Consider the following 17,350-nt stretch of genomic DNA (forward strand, 5'->3'; position numbering starts at 1 on the left):
TTGGCAACATACTCGTAGCTTTGAAGGCACAGTGAGCCTGTTTAGGGCCCACTCCACTCTCCAGGTCACTCTGCCTGTTTTGGCCCCCCAGCCCCGAAGCGTGTTCAACGTGGGTCCACCAGCCCCGCCTCAACCCGTCTCCTCGCCCCGCCCCCCCTCCCCCCCCCCGTTCCTACAGCCCTGCCCCTGCAGTGCACAGCCAGCCTCACCCCTCTCCTTTGCCCCGCCCTCTACAGTTCCAATAGCCCAGCCTCTGCAGTGCACAGCCGGCCCCACCCCTCCCCATCACCCCACCCCCTACAGTTCTATCACTCCGTCTCTCCCCTTCACTCCGCCCCCTACAGTTCCTATAGCCCGCCCCTGCAGTGTAAGCCGGTCCCACCCCTCCCCATCGCCACGCCCCCTACAGTTCCTATAGCCCCGCCCCATATCTCCGCCCTCCTCAGCTCCTATCGTCCCGCCCCTACACTGCACAGCCAGCCCCGCCCCGCCCCGTCTCCCCGTTCCTCCCCACCCCCGCCTCCCGCCATTTATATAGCGTCGGCCCCGGCCCGACACCGCAGTGCGCCCCTTCGCAGGCGACTGTATACCACGGGGTGCCGGTACCTGTGTGAGGCGAGGCGGACGCCATGGCGGCCGAGGCCGTGGCGGCGGATGCTGTGGCGTCGCGCCTGGCGCGGCAGGAGGAGGACATCCGCTGGCTGTGGACGGAGGTCCACCGCCTGAGGGACGAGCAGCTGAACGCGCCCGACCGCTGCCAGGCCGAGGGGCCGTGCCTCACGCGCGAGGTGGCGCAGCTGCAGGCCGAGAACCGCGAGCTGCGCCACCGCCTGTACCGCCTGCGGCTGTGCCTCGCGGAGGAGCTGAGCCACCAGGCGCGACGGGAGAGCGCCCTGCGGCAGGAGGCCGGGCGCGAGGCCGCGGGCGCGCAGGTACCGGGTGGGGACCTGTCCACAGGGCGCGGCGGAGCTGGTGCGCTGAGAGCCCTGGGGCGGCAGGTGGGCGTGCGCGCGGCGGCAGGTGCGCTGCGGCGGCAACGGCGGCGGGGGGCGGGGCGGGGCGGGGCGGGGCGGGGCCTGCCCTCCCGGGCCCCTGCCCCGCGCCCTCACTCGGGCCGGGAACCCGCGACGGGCTGGACACGCCGGGGCCGCTGCGTTTCCAGCGATCGCCAGGCTGACCTAACGTTGTAATGTCTCAGCTCTTCCCGTAAATTGCTCGCCGCACATTTTATTCAGTGACAGAAATAGCATTTTCCTGTCTTGGAAAAAAATGCTGCCGTGTTTAAAACTCACGCTTCTTTCCTTGGGCAGGAAGACCAACAGCTCCACGTAGAAACACTTCCCTTCCCCCTGGTGAATGTCTGGTCTGAGCTGTTTATGACAGGTGGTTTGGGGTGTTTAGTTGTTGCCTTGTTTTGGAGGTCTATCTTGAGATTTGCGTATTTAACATTGTCATTTGATAGCGTATTTTAATGTTTTGGTTCACTTACCTTCTTCTAACGTAATGCATTTCTAAGTTCTGAAGGCCTTCTCAGACTGTGGGTGTTCTCAGTCTTTGTACCAGCGGACTGTGGTGCTCCTGGGCAACACCTTCCTGTAACAGTGCATTTAAAGTCTCTGGCAGCAGCTATGCAACCATTAATCCCAGGGACATTATTTGTTTAAAATTTAGGGGGGAAAATTTTTAAAGAGCAAAATATATTAAGTGTACTTAGCAAGCATGTGTGAAAGTGCACATTCAGGAAGGACTGAACCCCAGAAAACGGCTTACCTGTTGAGGGTTGTAAGTAATGGTCAGTAGAGCCCCAGCCGTGAGCCTCTAAACGTGGGACGCTTGCTGCCTGCTGGCGTGTCCCTCTCCTGCTTCGGGCTTCAGATATGTAGCTCTTTGTTGTCATTGGGATGAGTTGTTTATTATTTCCCTTTATTTCTCAGCCTCCTCCTAGTCAGAGCCAAGAAAAGGACATTAAAAAGAAGGAAAGCGGGCCTGACAGTGAGGTAAGTCATTGCTGTGGAAATAATATAAAATACTACCTATAATTTAAATATGCTTATGTAGTTAATTTCCCAGGGTTTTTAATTAAAACAGTTGCTGTAAATTACGACTTGGGCCACAGGAGTGTGTTTAAAATTTTGTTAGCCATAGATACAAGATGTCTTAACTTAGGGGTGAGCCAGCCCCATAGCTGTAAAGGGCTCCTTAGTCTATTTAAGTTGAGAAAGCAGAGCTCTTCTTTTGTGTTAAGGAAACCAGCTTCTTTGCTTTTTAAATATAAATCATTAAAACAACCAGAATTGATCAGGCACATCAACATTTGGTAGGAGCAGAGGAGGATTATGCTTGGCCTCAGGGAACCATCGGGTTAAGGAGTTCAGACAAACGGGAGAAACAACTAGAGAACAAAGTCAGATGGTGTATCAATAAGGGCTGAGTTGTGTGGCTCTGTGCACGAGCATGTTAAACCTGTGGAGAAGGGCGATGCCAGTGGGTGTGGTAGTTGGAAGAGGAGGGCTTTGCGCAGGACCCTGAGAGCTAGGAGGGAGTTAGACCCTGGGAGGGGAGTCTGCAGGGGGTGAGAGTGAAAGCAGAGCCATAGGGGCTGGTGGGGGCCGTGACCTGGGCCTGCTGAGAAGGGGTGGGGCTTACTTAGAGCTGAGCCTTTAGGAAAAAAGTGGACTGTGTCTGTTAACCCTACTGTATTCTAATGGTTTTCAGGTGAAGAATCCACCAAATTTTGTGAAGGAGAGATTGAAGCTTTTTGAAATACTGAAGAAAGATCATCAGCTCTTACTTGCCATTTATGAAAAAAAGGGGAATACAAGCAATGTGATCACAGTAAGAGTGGCTGATGGGACAACAGTGGAAGGGGAAGCTTGGAAAACAACACCTTACCAAGTGGCTGCTGAAATTAGGTAAACCATAGTGTGGAGCAGATAATCAGTACTGAGTGTTGGGCCAGAGCTTGGTGAAAATGTGTTCTTAGGGACTGCTAAAATATTCTTTTCTTACTCAGTTGAATAAATTAAATGTAATTAGGTAATTATTTCCCTCTTGCCTTCTAAAGGGGCCATTTAATAAGTAATTGAATATCAGAACACAATCTCTCTTTAAAGGGTCCAACTTTTAGAGTTCTAATAAAAATTTATAGTAGAGAAAAGTGTATAATCCTTGACAGCCGACATTACATTGACCCGGTTCATCATCAAGTTATTTCCATGAGATTTTACAGGTCTTTTGTTGGACTTGACTCCAAGCCATTGTTCCACCAGTAAATAACTGTGGGTGGGTCTTTGGACCAATGTGGGCAGATCCCTCAAGCTTTTCAAGCCTGTTTTCTTACATCTTAAGTGGAAATAATAATACTTTTATCGTTTACCTTACGAGGTTGTAAAGATTAAATGAAATACTGTATATGAGAGATACTCTGAAAATGAAAGCAACTCTAGAAATGTACAAAAAGGCCTATTAATTATAGATTGAAGATGTATGTGTTAGAGCTATGATCAGCCCTGGAAGCTTTGACCTTCCTAGAAATTAGATACTTCAGTGAAGTTGTGTTGTTTTGACTAATGTTAATTCCTGGCATTAAATAAAATTCTGTGGAAGCTGTAGCTCAAAACTGCCATGTAAATAAACTTCTTATTTAAAAAGAAAACTTTTCAACAATTAAAATCTTCAGATTTCCTTTAAAAAATATGGTTAAAATTGTATTTTTCATCCTATTATGTCATACACCCTAAAGGCCCCTTCCAACCTGTTCCTGTGCTTTCCAGGAGAGAGGAATAGATGTGCTGGGAATGGGCTTTGAGGCAAAAATAAGTTTATGTTTCCTCGTGGAGAGTCATTTGCATGTTGGCGGATTGAAGTCTGAGCCGTCCTGCACTGAAGAGACTGTCCAAGCTTGGGAAACAAGGTCATTTCATTATAGGACGTGTTCTCATTGTACAGTCAGTGACTTGCATTCCCACAGGTACCAGTTTAAAACCACCCTGGAGTTTAATGACAGAGGGGTTGCAGGAGTGTCTAAAAAGTAAAATTGTCCAAAACTAAAGCATGGGCAAAGCTATATCAGGCAAACCTGATAAGAAGAAAGCAGTGGTCTTAATGTTACCATCAGACAGCAGAATTTAGGGCTGGAATCATTGAATGGGAGACTGAGGCTTATTTTTAAAATAGAAAAACAGTGTAATTCCCAATTTGTCACGCACCTTTATGAGTTATATAACGTAGCATCAAACCAGAAATACAAAATTATAGGAACTCAAGAGTGGCAAACTTTAACATGCCTTTCTCAGTTTTTGATCAAATAACCCAAAATTAAGATTATATGGTCTGAATAATAACACTCTAATAAGGTAGGCTTTGTGGCTACTCCCTGATCTCTGTGCTGTGGCCCAGATGGTGCCTTCTCTCTTGGCACCTGTGGTCGTGCTTTCGGTTCCTCAGAATCTTAATAAAATACAGAAACACACAGTTAGCATTCTGTAAGCAAAGTGAAATCCGTTGTGAACTCAGTAAGCATTAAATGACAACAAGACAAAACAAAACTAGGAAATTAAAAAAACTTCAAAATACTCAGGTAAAAAGAAATAAAAACAAGTATTTTCAGAAATAAAAAGAGTAAAAAAGGAGTATTCTTAGAAAATACTTCTAATGAGGAGAATATATTTCAAAATCTATGTAATACATCTGAAGTGGTGATCAGGAACAGATTTATAGTGTTGAAGGCTTTTATTATTGAATAAGAAAAAATGAAATGACCAAGAATTCAACTCAGGAAGTTAGAAAAAGAACAATTAAACAAGGAGGAAACTAAAAAAGTGAATTAGAGAAGAGTATTAACTGAAAAACTATTAAAATAAGTAAGGGTGCAGCAAGGTGTATGGTTATAAAAATAAAGTTAAAAATAATAGTTTTATTAAATTAAATGATACTGACTGTTCCCTTGGTTTCCTGAGACTTGATTGCATAGATGATTTTCCCTGCTCTGAGGGAGTGTCGGCCTTCCTGAGTGTAACATGTAAGGTACAAATCATTAAGGAAAAGACAGACAGAGTCAAAAACACTTAGGAAAAATGGCTATGCGTAAAAATGACGCATAAAAAGGAGGAAAAGATAGTCTTAGAAATGCAAATTAAAGTAATTGTGTATTATCTATTGGTCTGTCAAAGATTTATGAATAATAGTTAATATTGATATGATTTTGGGGAAATGGCGCTGCTGGAGGGTGGATGCAGAGGCGCAGTCTCTTTCTTAAATGTGCAAACCCCAACCCTTGGATCCAGTCATTCTGTACATAGCCATTTATCCCAAGGAAATACCCCAGCAGAAGAAATGAGCAAAGGACAGTTCATAGTAGTTCATTGAAGAGTAGTTCTCGGAATGTGGTCCCCAAACCAGCAGCGTTAGCATCCCCTGGGAACTTGATGGAAGAGCAGATTCTCGGGCCCCATCCCACACTTCCTGAATCAGTCATCTGTGTTTCCAGGAGCCCCCCCAGGGGCTTCTGACTAAACTGCTACAGGAAAGAGCCCCTAGAGATCATGGCTTAAATAAGGCAGACGCCACATACTCCCCTGACAGACTCGTGGTGGCCAGGCTGGTGGGCGTCTCTGATCTAGGCAGTCCTTCATGGACCCAAGATCCCCACATCTTGTCGCTCTGCCGTCCCCTTAGGTAGGGTTTGTCCACGTCTAGGGGTGGAGGCTGGGTCACACCCATGGACCTGCTTGCAGGCAGGGGAAGAGCGGCTGGAGAGCAAGGGTGCTTTGAGGCCAAGACCCTGGAGCAGCACGTTTAATTCCCACCTACAGCCTGTTAGCTCACGCTTAGTCACACAGACACGCCGCCTGTAAGAGAATGGAAACGTAGCTCCTTCTGGCTGGCCACGTGTCCAGCCCAGGCACTCTCACCACAGGAGAGAGCAAGGATGGTCTTGGGGACAGCGTCCGCCGCAGCGTGCCGCTGGAACCTCCAGACACCTGTGAGCATCTGCCATGCGTCATCCCCCACACTCCCTCACTCTCCCAGCGAGACCACTCCAGGCCCTGGCAGCAGAAAGCCCAGGATTTTCAGGTGAAGCACACAACGCCCCCACTGGCTGGCTGCTCGCGCTCTAGCAGCAGGTAAACCGATAGATGAGGCTGCCCACGCCACGTTTGTATAGTGGTGGGATAAACACAATCACGATTACAGTGTCATTTGGAAAAAAGAGGAGTGATGCGGCAGACAGTGGTGCTCAGGAGCCCCCAGATCTTGTCTGCAGCCTGGCCGTGGGTGAGGCTCGGGTCAAACCGTCTGGCCACCCTTTGTCCTCTGGGAGCAGCTCTCTTGTCCACCGCCCTCTGTCGGCCCTGATTTTGCAATTTGGAGGGTTTGTCGTTGTCCCTCGCCCTCACTTGCCGCATCTGAAGTGCAGGCAGTTGTTCATCATGGAGGCCGCGAGGTTTGCTGGTGCGGCTCCGGCTGGTGCACATGTGAGGCTCAGGGTTCCTGTGAAGATCAGTCGCGGGTACTTGTAAGCTGGGCTTGTAGTTTGTTTGGCAAAACAATTCCCTCAAGCAGTTAACCGTAGTAGCCTTCTAACTAGAAGCTTCTAATCAGTTTCCCATGAAAGTAACCATACTGAAGATTTCTCCTAGACAGAGACTTCCCACCCTTTTATTCCCTGGCCTTTGCCCTTTGCTTGTTCCTCTCTCCATCAGTTAAATGGGCTGAGATCAGACAAAACCCGAGGTTGGGGGCAGGCGGCTCCCTTACTCTGATCCTTGTAGTTGGACCAGCCTGTGTTGTCTGTCTCTGTGTGGCCTTTGAGAAGGGCTGTCAGTGCCTGTTCCTCCTGCTCTTTGGGACAGAAGATTGTTTCTGCATCTTGCACAGCCTCACACTTCTGAGCTCCCAGTCAGTTTGGCTTACAGGCCGCGTGCGGAGAGAGCCTCCCTCGCAAGGGGACAAATACCGTCTGAGCTTATCTTGGCCTGGTAGTATTTTGTTAAAAGCCGCGAGAGTTACCCAGTGTATCCCAGCGTTTGCCTTTGTATAACCGTTTATTCATGTGCTACAGGCATCGTAAGCACATTATTTGCCTGCAAGTCTTAGGAGACACTTTGTTATGCTGTAACAGGGTTATTGGCTTTCCATGCCTGAGTACCTCTTTCTGTGTAACCCACCGCCCATCCGCTAAGCCAATGCCGGATGATTTGTTTTTGTTACTCACTTGCAGGCCCTTATTTCTGCGTTAGTTAAGACACAGGCTAAGCTGCTGCAACAGGCCACAGAAAACTTAGTGCCTTAAATACGACCAGAGCCTCTCTGACAGCAGTCTGGGGGTGCGGGGTCCAGGCTGGCAGGCAGCGCTTCTCCATACATTTATTTGGGGACCTAAATTCCTTCCATCTGGCTGTTGGGTGGTCTGGTACAGTGTTCCCTTGTCCGTATGGTCCAAAGGTCGTAGCATGTGTGCTCCATCTACAGAGGGCCGGATGGACAGTTGCCCTGCATGGTGTTAAGGCTGAGATCTGGCAGTGCTGGACACCGCTTCTGCCTCCACCTAAGCCACGTGGCTACCTCCTGCTGCAAGGACGGCCAGGCACTGACTGTAGAGGACAGAGAGAATGGGCTTGAGGAGCCCTTAGCAGCCTGGCACGGCCAGCAAAGGTGAAGATAAAATTCTACTCCACTGATAACAATCCTGAACGTGTATTAAGTTCTTATTATGAGTACACCTTACTTAATCCTTAGGATAAATATATGAGGAAGGTCCTGTAATTCCCACCTTGGTGATGAGGAAACCGAGGCTTAGAAAAGCTGAGTAAATTGTCCCGTGTTTAACCCCAGGTTGGCCTGACCCTAGAGTGTGTGCTGTTAACCACAGTGCTGTGCCCCTGCTCAAGTTACTCACAGAAATGCAAATGAAAACGTTACATTGTCAAGATGACACAATTTTGTACTCCTGAAGGTGAGAGCACAGAGAAAGGTATTTTGGGACCCTCTCCTGATAGGAAAGTTTGGTAATATAGTCCAATTAAAGTCATTAAAAGTGCTTATCCCTTGACTCAGTAGTTTTACTTCTAGAATTTTTCCTGAGGAAAAATCAGGAACTGAGATGTATGTTCAAGAATGTCCATTGCAGCTTTATTTGTCATTGTCAAAATAAAACAAGAAAAACCAAAACCCACAAAGAAATAACCCAAATCCCAGCAATAGTGGGTTCATTAAGCAAATCTTAGTTCTACTGCAGCTGTCAAATAGCATGTTTTACAAGTCTATTTGCTGTTGGGGAAAATGTCATGGTTTATTGTTAAGTTTAAAAAATAGGTTATCATATAACATAAAGAGTAATACTATTAAAATTTTTACGTTGGTGTATGTATATATCCAAAAAATGGCAAGATGGACAGCAAATGTTAACAGTGATTTCTGGGTGACTGGATTGAGGGTGAATTTTTTTTTTGGCCGCGCATGTGGGATCATAGTTGCCCAACCAGGGATCGAACCTGTGCCCCCTGCGTTGGAAGCAGGAAGTCTTAACCACTAGACCGTCAGGGAAGTCCAGAGGGTGACTTTTTTTCTTTGTGCTTTTCTGTGCTTTATACGTCTCTTCTCTTAACATGTTATTTTTGTCAGTAATTTTCAAACAATAAATGTTAATGAAAAGACAGACAGACACACACACACACACACACACACACACACACACACACACAAAGGAAAAGGATCAACACCTCAGTAGAAAATAGGCGAAGGACATGGACAATTCATAAACGTAAACTGGCCAGTAAACATTTATAATCCAATAAATCAAATTAAAACAACCAACATCACATTGGCAAAGTTTGAAAAAATCAGGGTGCGTGGAAGTGGTACATTCAGACAATATTTATCAGCAGTCCTTCAGAGGCACATGCTCTTTGACCTAATAATTTTACTTCCAAAGGCCTATTCCCAGAAAAATCACCAAAGAACAAAGCCGCCTGTGCACGGATGTCTGTGCAGTGTACGCTCTGATAAGCACACAACGACCTGGTGTGCAGGAGGAGGCTTCCTTAATCAGTGTGGTCCTTCCAGAATGTTCTGGGAGTCTGTCTGATGGCATGGTTGTGAAGAAAATTATGTAGGCAACCATGTTTTTTTATGATGGGGTTGTGTACTTTGTGTGTGTGTGTGTGTGCTGTGTGAAGGAGGGGCGGGTATAGATAAAGACTGGAAAAACATGTGCCAGAATGTTATGAGTGGTGATCTCTGGGAGGTGAGATTTATATGATTTTTATTTTATTCTGTGCATTCTCTGTTTTCTGAGTTTTTACAGTGAATGTATCTTATTACTTTTGTACTTAAAATAAGTGTTACAAAATTTTTAAAAATCTATCCTATTAGTTTACATTTGTACTTTCCACTAAAGAAAGAAACCCTGGAAATCATTTTCATCTTTTGTTTTAGCCTGTGATGCGTTAACGTCCACGTGACTATTCTCTCACCAGTCAGGAGCTGGCGGAAAGCACAGTGATAGCCAAAGTGAATGGGGAGCTGTGGGACCTGGACCGTCCGCTGGAAGGGGACTCCACCCTAGAGCTGCTCATGTTTGAGGACAAGGAAGCCCAAGCTGTAAGTGTTTAAAGACCAACCCACCATACTTTGGCTATTTATGTTGTCAATTATATTATGTAATTATGAAGCCACATACTGAAGTCAAGAATGATGGGTTTTGTGGCCTTCTACGGTTTAAAATGCATATGTTGGTGTTTAATAAATATAATATTAATAACACCATATTTAAAAGTGACTCAGAAAGAGCAATTTTTAAATGAAATACATAGCTTATATGTATTATTTTGTTTTTCTCACTTAAGATCTAACCCAAACAACTGTCACCTAACTATATGCCAACTGTTGCCCCAGAACTTGTGAACATGTATTGATTCCCTCAGTCAGCTGAACAGTATCTAAGCTGTTGGGTGCACGTGCCAGACCTTGTGGGGCGGCAGAGGCTCCTGCTACAGAGAGTTCACTGGTGGGAGGGGTGGTGAGCAAGGAAATAAACAACTAGACACTTTCGGGTGGTGTCAGCCTCCGGAGAAGTCAAGTAGGAGCAGCCATGGTAGCTGGCCCGGCAGTTACTTTTAACCCTCTCCTGAGGGCGGAATCCTGCCAAGACCTGAGCACTTTCCCACACTAGCTGGCTCTTGGTTGACCTGCGGACACTGCTCTTTAACAGACGCTTTAACAGTGGGCTGCTGCAGGCTTTCAGTCTGTCAGGTGTTTGGGTGGGGGGACGGGGGAGCTACCAAACTTAATGTTCCATGGAGGGGTCGGCCTCTTTGGAGTTCTTTCCCCCTGTGTTTAGTGACATCATGAAAGAGAAAACTTATTTATCATATTATCTTGGGGAATGTTTCTAGAGGGTCTCATCAGCCCACCCCTCTGCCTACCCTGATACTAACATGGCACCTGGTGTCACATTGCAGGGCTTCCAAAATACTTGTGGTTGTTTATGAAAATGAGAATGTTCCATGCCAGGCACCAGCCCCAGCCCCTTGTGTACGTTATCTCCCTGAGTCTGCACTTACCTTTTCACACAGGTACCGTGTTAATAGTACACAGGCTCAGGATGGTTCAGTAACTTTTCCAAGCTCTTGATGCTTCTTTTAGTGTAATTTAGTAACAGAGACTTTTTTTGTTGTTCTTGGATTTTATTTTCCTGTTACTATGAACATATTAAGATTTTGAGCATAAACCCATTTATGAATATTTAATGCATATCCATGAAAAAGAAATCCTAGAAAAGCAAATCTAGAAAACTCAGATCTGCAAGATGATAAAATTAATGATTTTGTAAAGCATTTTTTACTTTACAGAAAAATTCGTCTCCTTTGTATAGCAAACTCTTAAACTTCTATTTTAAAAGATGCTTCTATTTACAAGACTGTTTAGTGCATGATGTAACATATGAAAGTAAATAGTCCCCACCCTCTAGGTAAATTCATGTCGAAAGTGACAGCAAGAATGTTCATGTAAAGTTGATAAATACGCGCACCAGAAACAAGGAGCATTTTATAAAATGGTAGAGCTTTCAAGTTTAAAATGTATCTAATAGATATTTCCTTTTGCAAGCATGCTGTCCAGCAGGAGAATGTATGTGGGTATTCATTCTGCTCTAAATCTTTGCCAAAGTCCCAGGAGCAGTCAGCGATGTGCTGCTGGGACCTCATGCTCAGAAAGGATAGGTACTTATCTGAGGTGTAAACAAGGTACTTATCTGAGGTGTAAACAAAACCAGACGTATGTAAGAACCCAAGCTGCTAGTTCTGTGATGCACGATGTTTTAAATGTAAATTCAGTCATTTCTTTTCTGCTTAAAACCTTTTAATACATCCCACTGCATTAGAATAAAACTCAAATCCCTCTCCAAGGCCTGCATGGTCGCTGGCCTGTTCTTACCTGTCAGCCTTCCTCAAGCTGCTGAGTGGTACATCCCCCCAACCCTAACCACGCTGTGAATACAGGGCCTTCGCTGTGATTCTTGATTACAGCACCCTGTTCATCTTCTTTTAAATACTCTTCTCGTCTTGCGATGATGCACTTAGAGGTTTGTTGCCTGCCCTCTCCCCCACTAGGCTGCAAACCGCACGAGGCCGGTGGCTCTCATTTCTTTCTCTCTTGTGTCTCCAGCACCTAACACAGTGTTTGGCTCAGGCAATTTCCAGGTGTGCACAATGCACCAAAGAAGGTACTTGGGCTGACGCTGGCAGCCAGCCTGCCATCCTGTACCATCCCAAGCAGAGGGCTCTGCCCCAAGGACTGACCCTCTAGGCCTGGTGCCGCGGGTCGGGATTGCACAGAGCCTGCTCAATCAGCTAACTCCCTCTACTCCGGTTTATTATCTCAGACAGCTTTCTAATTGCAATTTGCTTCCTATTTAATTAAGGAAAGTGCTGCCAGAGGACTCGATTGTCTTGTTCCTTTGGCATCTATATTTATTGATATTTGGTGACTGGTTAGTTTTAATGTATCCATAAACCATTGATTCCTTGGTAATTCAAAACCCAATCAACTTTCTGAACTTGTAGAGCTAATGACTGGCCCTTGGACTGCAGTGAATTGACTAATGTACACCCTGCCCAGGGGACCCCGGCAGCCAGCAGACAGTCCTCAGTGACCCCTCTGTCTTGAGTTATCTTTCAAACTTCCACAGCCACGTGCTATTCAGCGCGTGAAGACTGCTGTGTAGACGCAGAATCTTGTTAACGTGAGCGATGTCATGAGCAGCCGCTGTGGCCTCGAATCTGACTCCGAGAGGCTGCCCGGAGGAGGAGGAGGAAGGGCGCCCATGCCCGGCACTCCCTGGCGTTCCTCTGTGCTGGGCCCGGACCTGCCCTGGGCGGCTGCTCTGCTTGGTGGTTAAGGCACAGAAGGAAGCGGTGCAGGAGCTGGGCTTCAGTGCCACACAGAGCAGCAGCTGCGTGTTAGAACCAAGCAGCCAGCTGCCGGGGGTTCCAGAGAGGGCTCAGGAAGCATCTCGCGTCAGCAGTCACCAGAGACTGATGCTGCCTTGTGTCCCAGTGTCTGTCCCCTTACACTGTATCCACGTGCTCGCTTGTCCTCTTGTCTGCCTGACGGCTTCCTGTGACCCGTGGTCGTGGCCGCGGCCTCTGTCCTGCCCGCAGGTGTACTGGCACTCCAGTGCCCACGTCCTCGGGGAAGCCCTGGAGCTCCGCTACGGGGGCCTCCTGTGCTGTGGGCCACCCACCGACTGCGGGTTCTACGACGACATGTTCCTCGAAGACAGGTAATGCCTCTGAGTGCATGTGTTTATAGTGGTTACACATTAGTGTAGTGTGAATACCTATTGCAGAATGTGATTATAGATTAGGTCACCATTTATGAACAGTATTATTTTTTATGAGTTTAGATTCAAGGGTAACTTCTCAAATTGTTTTCTTTCTTTTCTTGAGAAGGATGTGATATGCTATTTATGTAACCTGAGACTTGGCTAGGGCAAACTACTAATTCGGACCAGAGTTGTAGGGTTAATCCCTGGAGAGAACATAGTTCAGCTCTGCACCGTGACAGTCAAGGGCGCTGTCCACCCCTGCCACACAGGTCCCACAGCTGGTGCCAAAGGGGCTGGTTCGCAGAGGCCTCACGTTCCTCAAGTAGATCTGTGCTTGAAATCACGAGCAGCAGGCCCAGCCCCGGCCCACCTCCTTCTCCATATCCCTCGTCGCCCTTAAGAAACCACCAGCTCTCAAACCAGAACCTGAGGGTCCTCCCAAGCCCACCCTGCTCCTTGCCACCCCCTACCCCGCCCCCTCAGTCACTCCATCCAGTTCTGCCAGTTTTATCCCCTAAGTAGTTCTCCCCCACCTTCTGCCTTAACATAGACCCCCATTGTCCTTGCCTGGACGACCGTGGTGCATTTTCCCGCCATCTGCCACCTCCACACTGCCAAAGTGACCCGTCCCTAACCAAGCGCCCGGCACTCTGCAGCTCCTGCTCCCAGCCTGTGCAGCGTAGTCCCCTGTTTGGACACCCCCCCACCAGGAGTCATTCCGCAGGATGTGTTGACGCCTCCTGTGTGCTCCGGGCTTGGTGCTGCTGACTCCGCACTGAACAGATCAGCCTGTCCTCGTGGGCTCAGCAGTCTGGCTGGGGGAGACAGACATAGACAGACACACAGCTGTCTGCTGTCGGAGGTGACGAGGTGGTGAGGGCTGTGAAAGGAAGAGGAAGGTGGGGGCCTGAGCAGGCAGACGGTCAGCTGAGAGCTCAGTGACCTTGAAGCAAGAGTGGGGCGGAGGGAGGAAGGGAGCGAGCTCTGAGGCTGGTGGGGGAAGAACGTCCCAGGCCTCTGTGGGACAGCCCTGGGTTACGGTGTGTGCGGCTTGTTTGAGGAATGCAGGTGGCCCACAGGGCTGGAGGGGTGTGAGCACAGACAGGGGTTTCTGAGAGGAGCCGGGGCTGCCCAGCGGAGGCCGGCTGACCTGCAGTTCACGCTCTCAGAGCTTCCTCCCAGCCTGGATCTCCTGGTCTAGGGCAGGGGCATGGCGCATACTCCACACTACGCTTTTGAACAAAACCGTAAACGTGTGAAGAATGAGGAAGACTGCCCAGATGATCAGGCCCCGGAGGAGCTTGCGGTCCAGCTGGGGAGTGTCCAACGGGGCTATTCAGAGAACCGAGGGCAGTTCATCAGCTGACGCCTCCGTCTCCCTCTTTGAGAAGTAGGGTTACCTGCCTTGTGAAAGGATGACTGACCCTCTGAAGTCCTGGACAGTAAAGTACCATGTTCCTCGATGTAGAAGGCTAGTCAGCTGGTGACAAAGGCCACAGGTCTAAGGTCATGTCTGAGCAATCTGTGCTGATTCTCGCTGCTTTTCCCTGCAGGGCCGTGTCCAGCACAGAGCTGCCAGCGCTGGAGACCGCGTGCAAGGCCATCATCAAAGAGCAGCAGCCTTTCGAAAGGTTGGAAGTCAGCAAGGAGGCCCTGCTGGACCTGTTTAAGGTGATTTCGTGCCGGGAACGTGAACAATATTTAACACAGACGACTGGTTTTAACAAATAATTGGCCACTGCTCACCAAATTGTTCCCAACGGGTTGGTTGAATTTTTAATGCAGACATAGGTAGGTGAAGGGCCGGGTGAATAGTTTCATATGTGTGTTTTATGAATCTGATTAATTCTGAGTGTTGTTAGTACTCCGGCTATTGAATTCAGCAATATGTATAATACCATATAAAATTCTGGGTTTTCCTCTTTTGTTTGGGGTTTTCTGCTAATTTTTTTTTTCACATCTTTATTGGAGTAAAAATGCTTTACAATGTTGTGTTAGTTTCTACTGTACAACAAAGTGAATCAGCTATATGTATACATATATCCCCATATCCCCTCCCTCTTGAGCCTCCCTCCCACCCTCCCTATCCCACCCCTCTAGGTCATCACAAAGCACTGAGCTGATCTCCCTGTGCTATGCAGCAACTTCCCACTAGCCATCCATTTTACATTTGGTAGTGTATATATGTCCATGTCACTCTCTCACTTCATCCCAGCTTACCCCCTCCCTGTGCCCTCAAGACCATTCTCTACACCTGCGTCTTTATTCTTGCCCTACCACTAGGTTCATCAGTACCGCTTTTTAAAATTCCATATATAAGCGTTAGCATACAGTATTTGTTTTTCTCTTTCTGACTTACTTCACTCTGTATGACAGATTCTAGGTCCATCCACCTCACTACAAATAACTCAATTTCGTTCCTTTTTATGGCTGAGTAATATTCCATTGTATATATGTGCCACATCTTCTTTATCCATTCATTTGTTGATGGACATTTAGGTTGCTTCCATGTCCTGGCTATTGTAAATAGTGCTGCAGTGAACATTTTGGTACATGTATCTTTTTGAATTATGATTTTCTCTGGGTATATGCCCAGGAGTGGGATTGCTGGGCCATATGGTATTCTATTTTTAGTTTCTTAAGGAACCTCCATACTGTTCTCCATAGTGGCTTGTATCAATTTACATTCCCACCAACAGTGCAGGAGGGTTCCCTTTTTAAATTTTTACATGTCCTCAGAATTTTATTTACTTCATGTAGTTAAAATTGGAATCTTCGAGAACAGTGCTGTCCAATAATGAGATCCACAAATCTCAGCCACATATGTCATCTTAAATTTTCTGGTAGCCACCTTTTAAAAGTAAAAGAAAGATGAAATTAATTTTTATAACATTTTATTTAACCCAATAAATCAAAAATATTGCTTCAACATGTAACCAACATAAAAAGTAATTAGTGAGCTATTTTATTTTCTTCTTTTCACATTATGCCTCTGAAATCCAGTGTTTTGCCCTTGTGGTGCACCTCATTTCAGATCAGTTGCATTTCAAATGCTCAGTAGGCTCCCGTCCTGGATGGCACAGCTCTGGGCTCTCAGCTCTTTGTATCCCCACGGTCTCAGCACCTAGAACATAGCAGACGCCCATTCAGTGTGTGTTGAAAAAAGTTAACATTTTTTCCCACTTAAACATTTTGTGTGATAATATGTAAATGTATTTTTCTTTGTAGTACAATAAATTTAAATGCCGCATCCTGAAGGAGAAGATTAACACGCCAACGACCACAGTTTACAGGTAAGATGTGTGTGAATTTTAAACACTGCTCAGTGGTACATCTGAAGGCATTAACAGTAGCAAGTGTGTCTTTGGTGGGTGGTCTATTTGTAAATTGGCATGGTTGGTATAGTACTACTGTAGGTGGGGACTCTGAAATGTTATCACCAAAGGGGAATTGTTATCTTCTCATTTGTATTTATCAGGATGGTACTAAAAACCCACATTCTGTGTTCTGGATGTTAGCTATAGCAGCCTCTTTCTCCCTGTGAGTAAGACTGTGTTCTCAGGGCCTCACATTTTGGGGGACTGTTAGGGAAAGGAATTCTGTTTGTCCTCCCACATTCTTATTGAGGGGCGGTGGGAGCTGTCATGGGCCATCTCCTCGGGCAGTGATTCTCTGCCTCTTACCATGCCCTCCACTGCTTGGGGTCCAAGAGCATTACCCTCCAGGCATCAGCCGGACTCACAGTGAGACAAGAAGTGGTGGGAAGCAGAGGCCAGTGGGAGCCCCTACCCAAACCACTTAGTTTTGCTGGGCATTAGGCTCCCAACCCCTTTTACTGGCCACTTGTTCAGCTGCCTTGTGGGTACTGCTCGTCTCTGTTCCTGTGTGTCCTGCTCTCTGGCTGCCTGTAACCTTCACGGTCCCATCGGAGAAGACCTGGTCCCTGTATAAGTACGACCACAAATATCCTCCACAGGGAACTTCCTTTCCACATTCAAGTACTATGGTTCTCTGACTTAATTGTACTGTGAGTAAAATTGTACCCCCTTTATGCACAGCTGTGCACAGTGCATTTCTTTTTTTAAAAAAATTAATTTTATTTATTTATTTATTTATTTTTGGCTGCGTTGGGTCTTCATTGCTGCACGTGGGCTTTCTCTAGTTGCGGTGAGCAAGGGCTACTCTTCGTTGCCATGCGCGGGCTTCTCACTGTGGTGGCTGTTGCGGAGCACAGGCTCTAGGCACGTGGGCTTCAGTAGTTGTGGCACGCAAGCTCAGTAGGTGTGGCTCACGGGCTCTAGAGCGCAGGCTCAGTAGTTGTGGTGCACGGGCTTAGTTGCTCCATGGCGTGTGGGATCTTCCCGGACCAGGGCTCAAACCCATGTCCCCTGCATTGGCAGGTGGATTCCTAACCACTGCACCACCAGGGAGGTCCCCACACTGCGTTTCTTAAATGATAATATGAACACATGGCCGTTTTATGCTGAAGGTGGATACCATGCTTATCTTATTTTTGCTGCT

The 17,350-nt window shown here is 47.1% G+C and overlaps 2 protein-coding genes and 1 long non-coding RNA gene across 4 annotated transcripts in view; 2 read left to right on the forward strand and 1 right to left on the reverse strand.

Moving 5' to 3' along the window:
• TJP1 (tight junction protein 1) overlaps positions 1–837 on the reverse strand; it is a 339,138-nt gene extending 338,301 nt beyond the window's left edge. For both annotated transcript variants that reach the window (XM_082385987.1, XM_082385993.1), the window contains exon 1: positions 607–837. In XM_082385987.1, coding sequence (XP_082242113.1) covers positions 607–694 — 88 coding nt within the window. In that variant the 5' untranslated portion in view covers positions 695–837. The remainder of the gene's footprint in view (positions 1–606) is intronic.
• Positions 838–1,045: 208 nt separating this feature from the next.
• LOC309625983 lies at positions 1,046–2,743 on the forward strand. The gene is made up of 3 exons (XR_014242868.1): positions 1,046–1,383; positions 1,935–1,997; positions 2,716–2,743. It is a non-coding gene; the product is annotated as an uncharacterized lncRNA (long non-coding RNA).
• Positions 2,744–2,916: 173 nt separating this feature from the next.
• TARS3 (threonyl-tRNA synthetase 3) overlaps positions 2,917–17,350 on the forward strand; it is a 48,893-nt gene continuing 34,459 nt past the window's right edge. Inside the window, exons 1-6 of the mRNA XM_082386086.1 lie at positions 2,917–6,125; positions 9,480–9,603; positions 12,663–12,784; positions 14,383–14,500; positions 16,058–16,122; positions 16,806–16,856. Coding sequence (XP_082242212.1) covers positions 9,577–9,603; positions 12,663–12,784; positions 14,383–14,500; positions 16,058–16,122; positions 16,806–16,856 — 383 coding nt within the window. The 5' untranslated portion in view covers positions 2,917–6,125; positions 9,480–9,576. The remainder of the gene's footprint in view (positions 6,126–9,479; positions 9,604–12,662; positions 12,785–14,382; positions 14,501–16,057; positions 16,123–16,805; positions 16,857–17,350) is intronic.

The sequence above is a fragment of the Balaenoptera borealis genome (genome assembly GCF_965194805.1).
Source record: "Balaenoptera borealis genome assembly, chromosome: 3".
Taxonomy (NCBI): domain Eukaryota; kingdom Metazoa; phylum Chordata; class Mammalia; order Artiodactyla; family Balaenopteridae; genus Balaenoptera; species Balaenoptera borealis.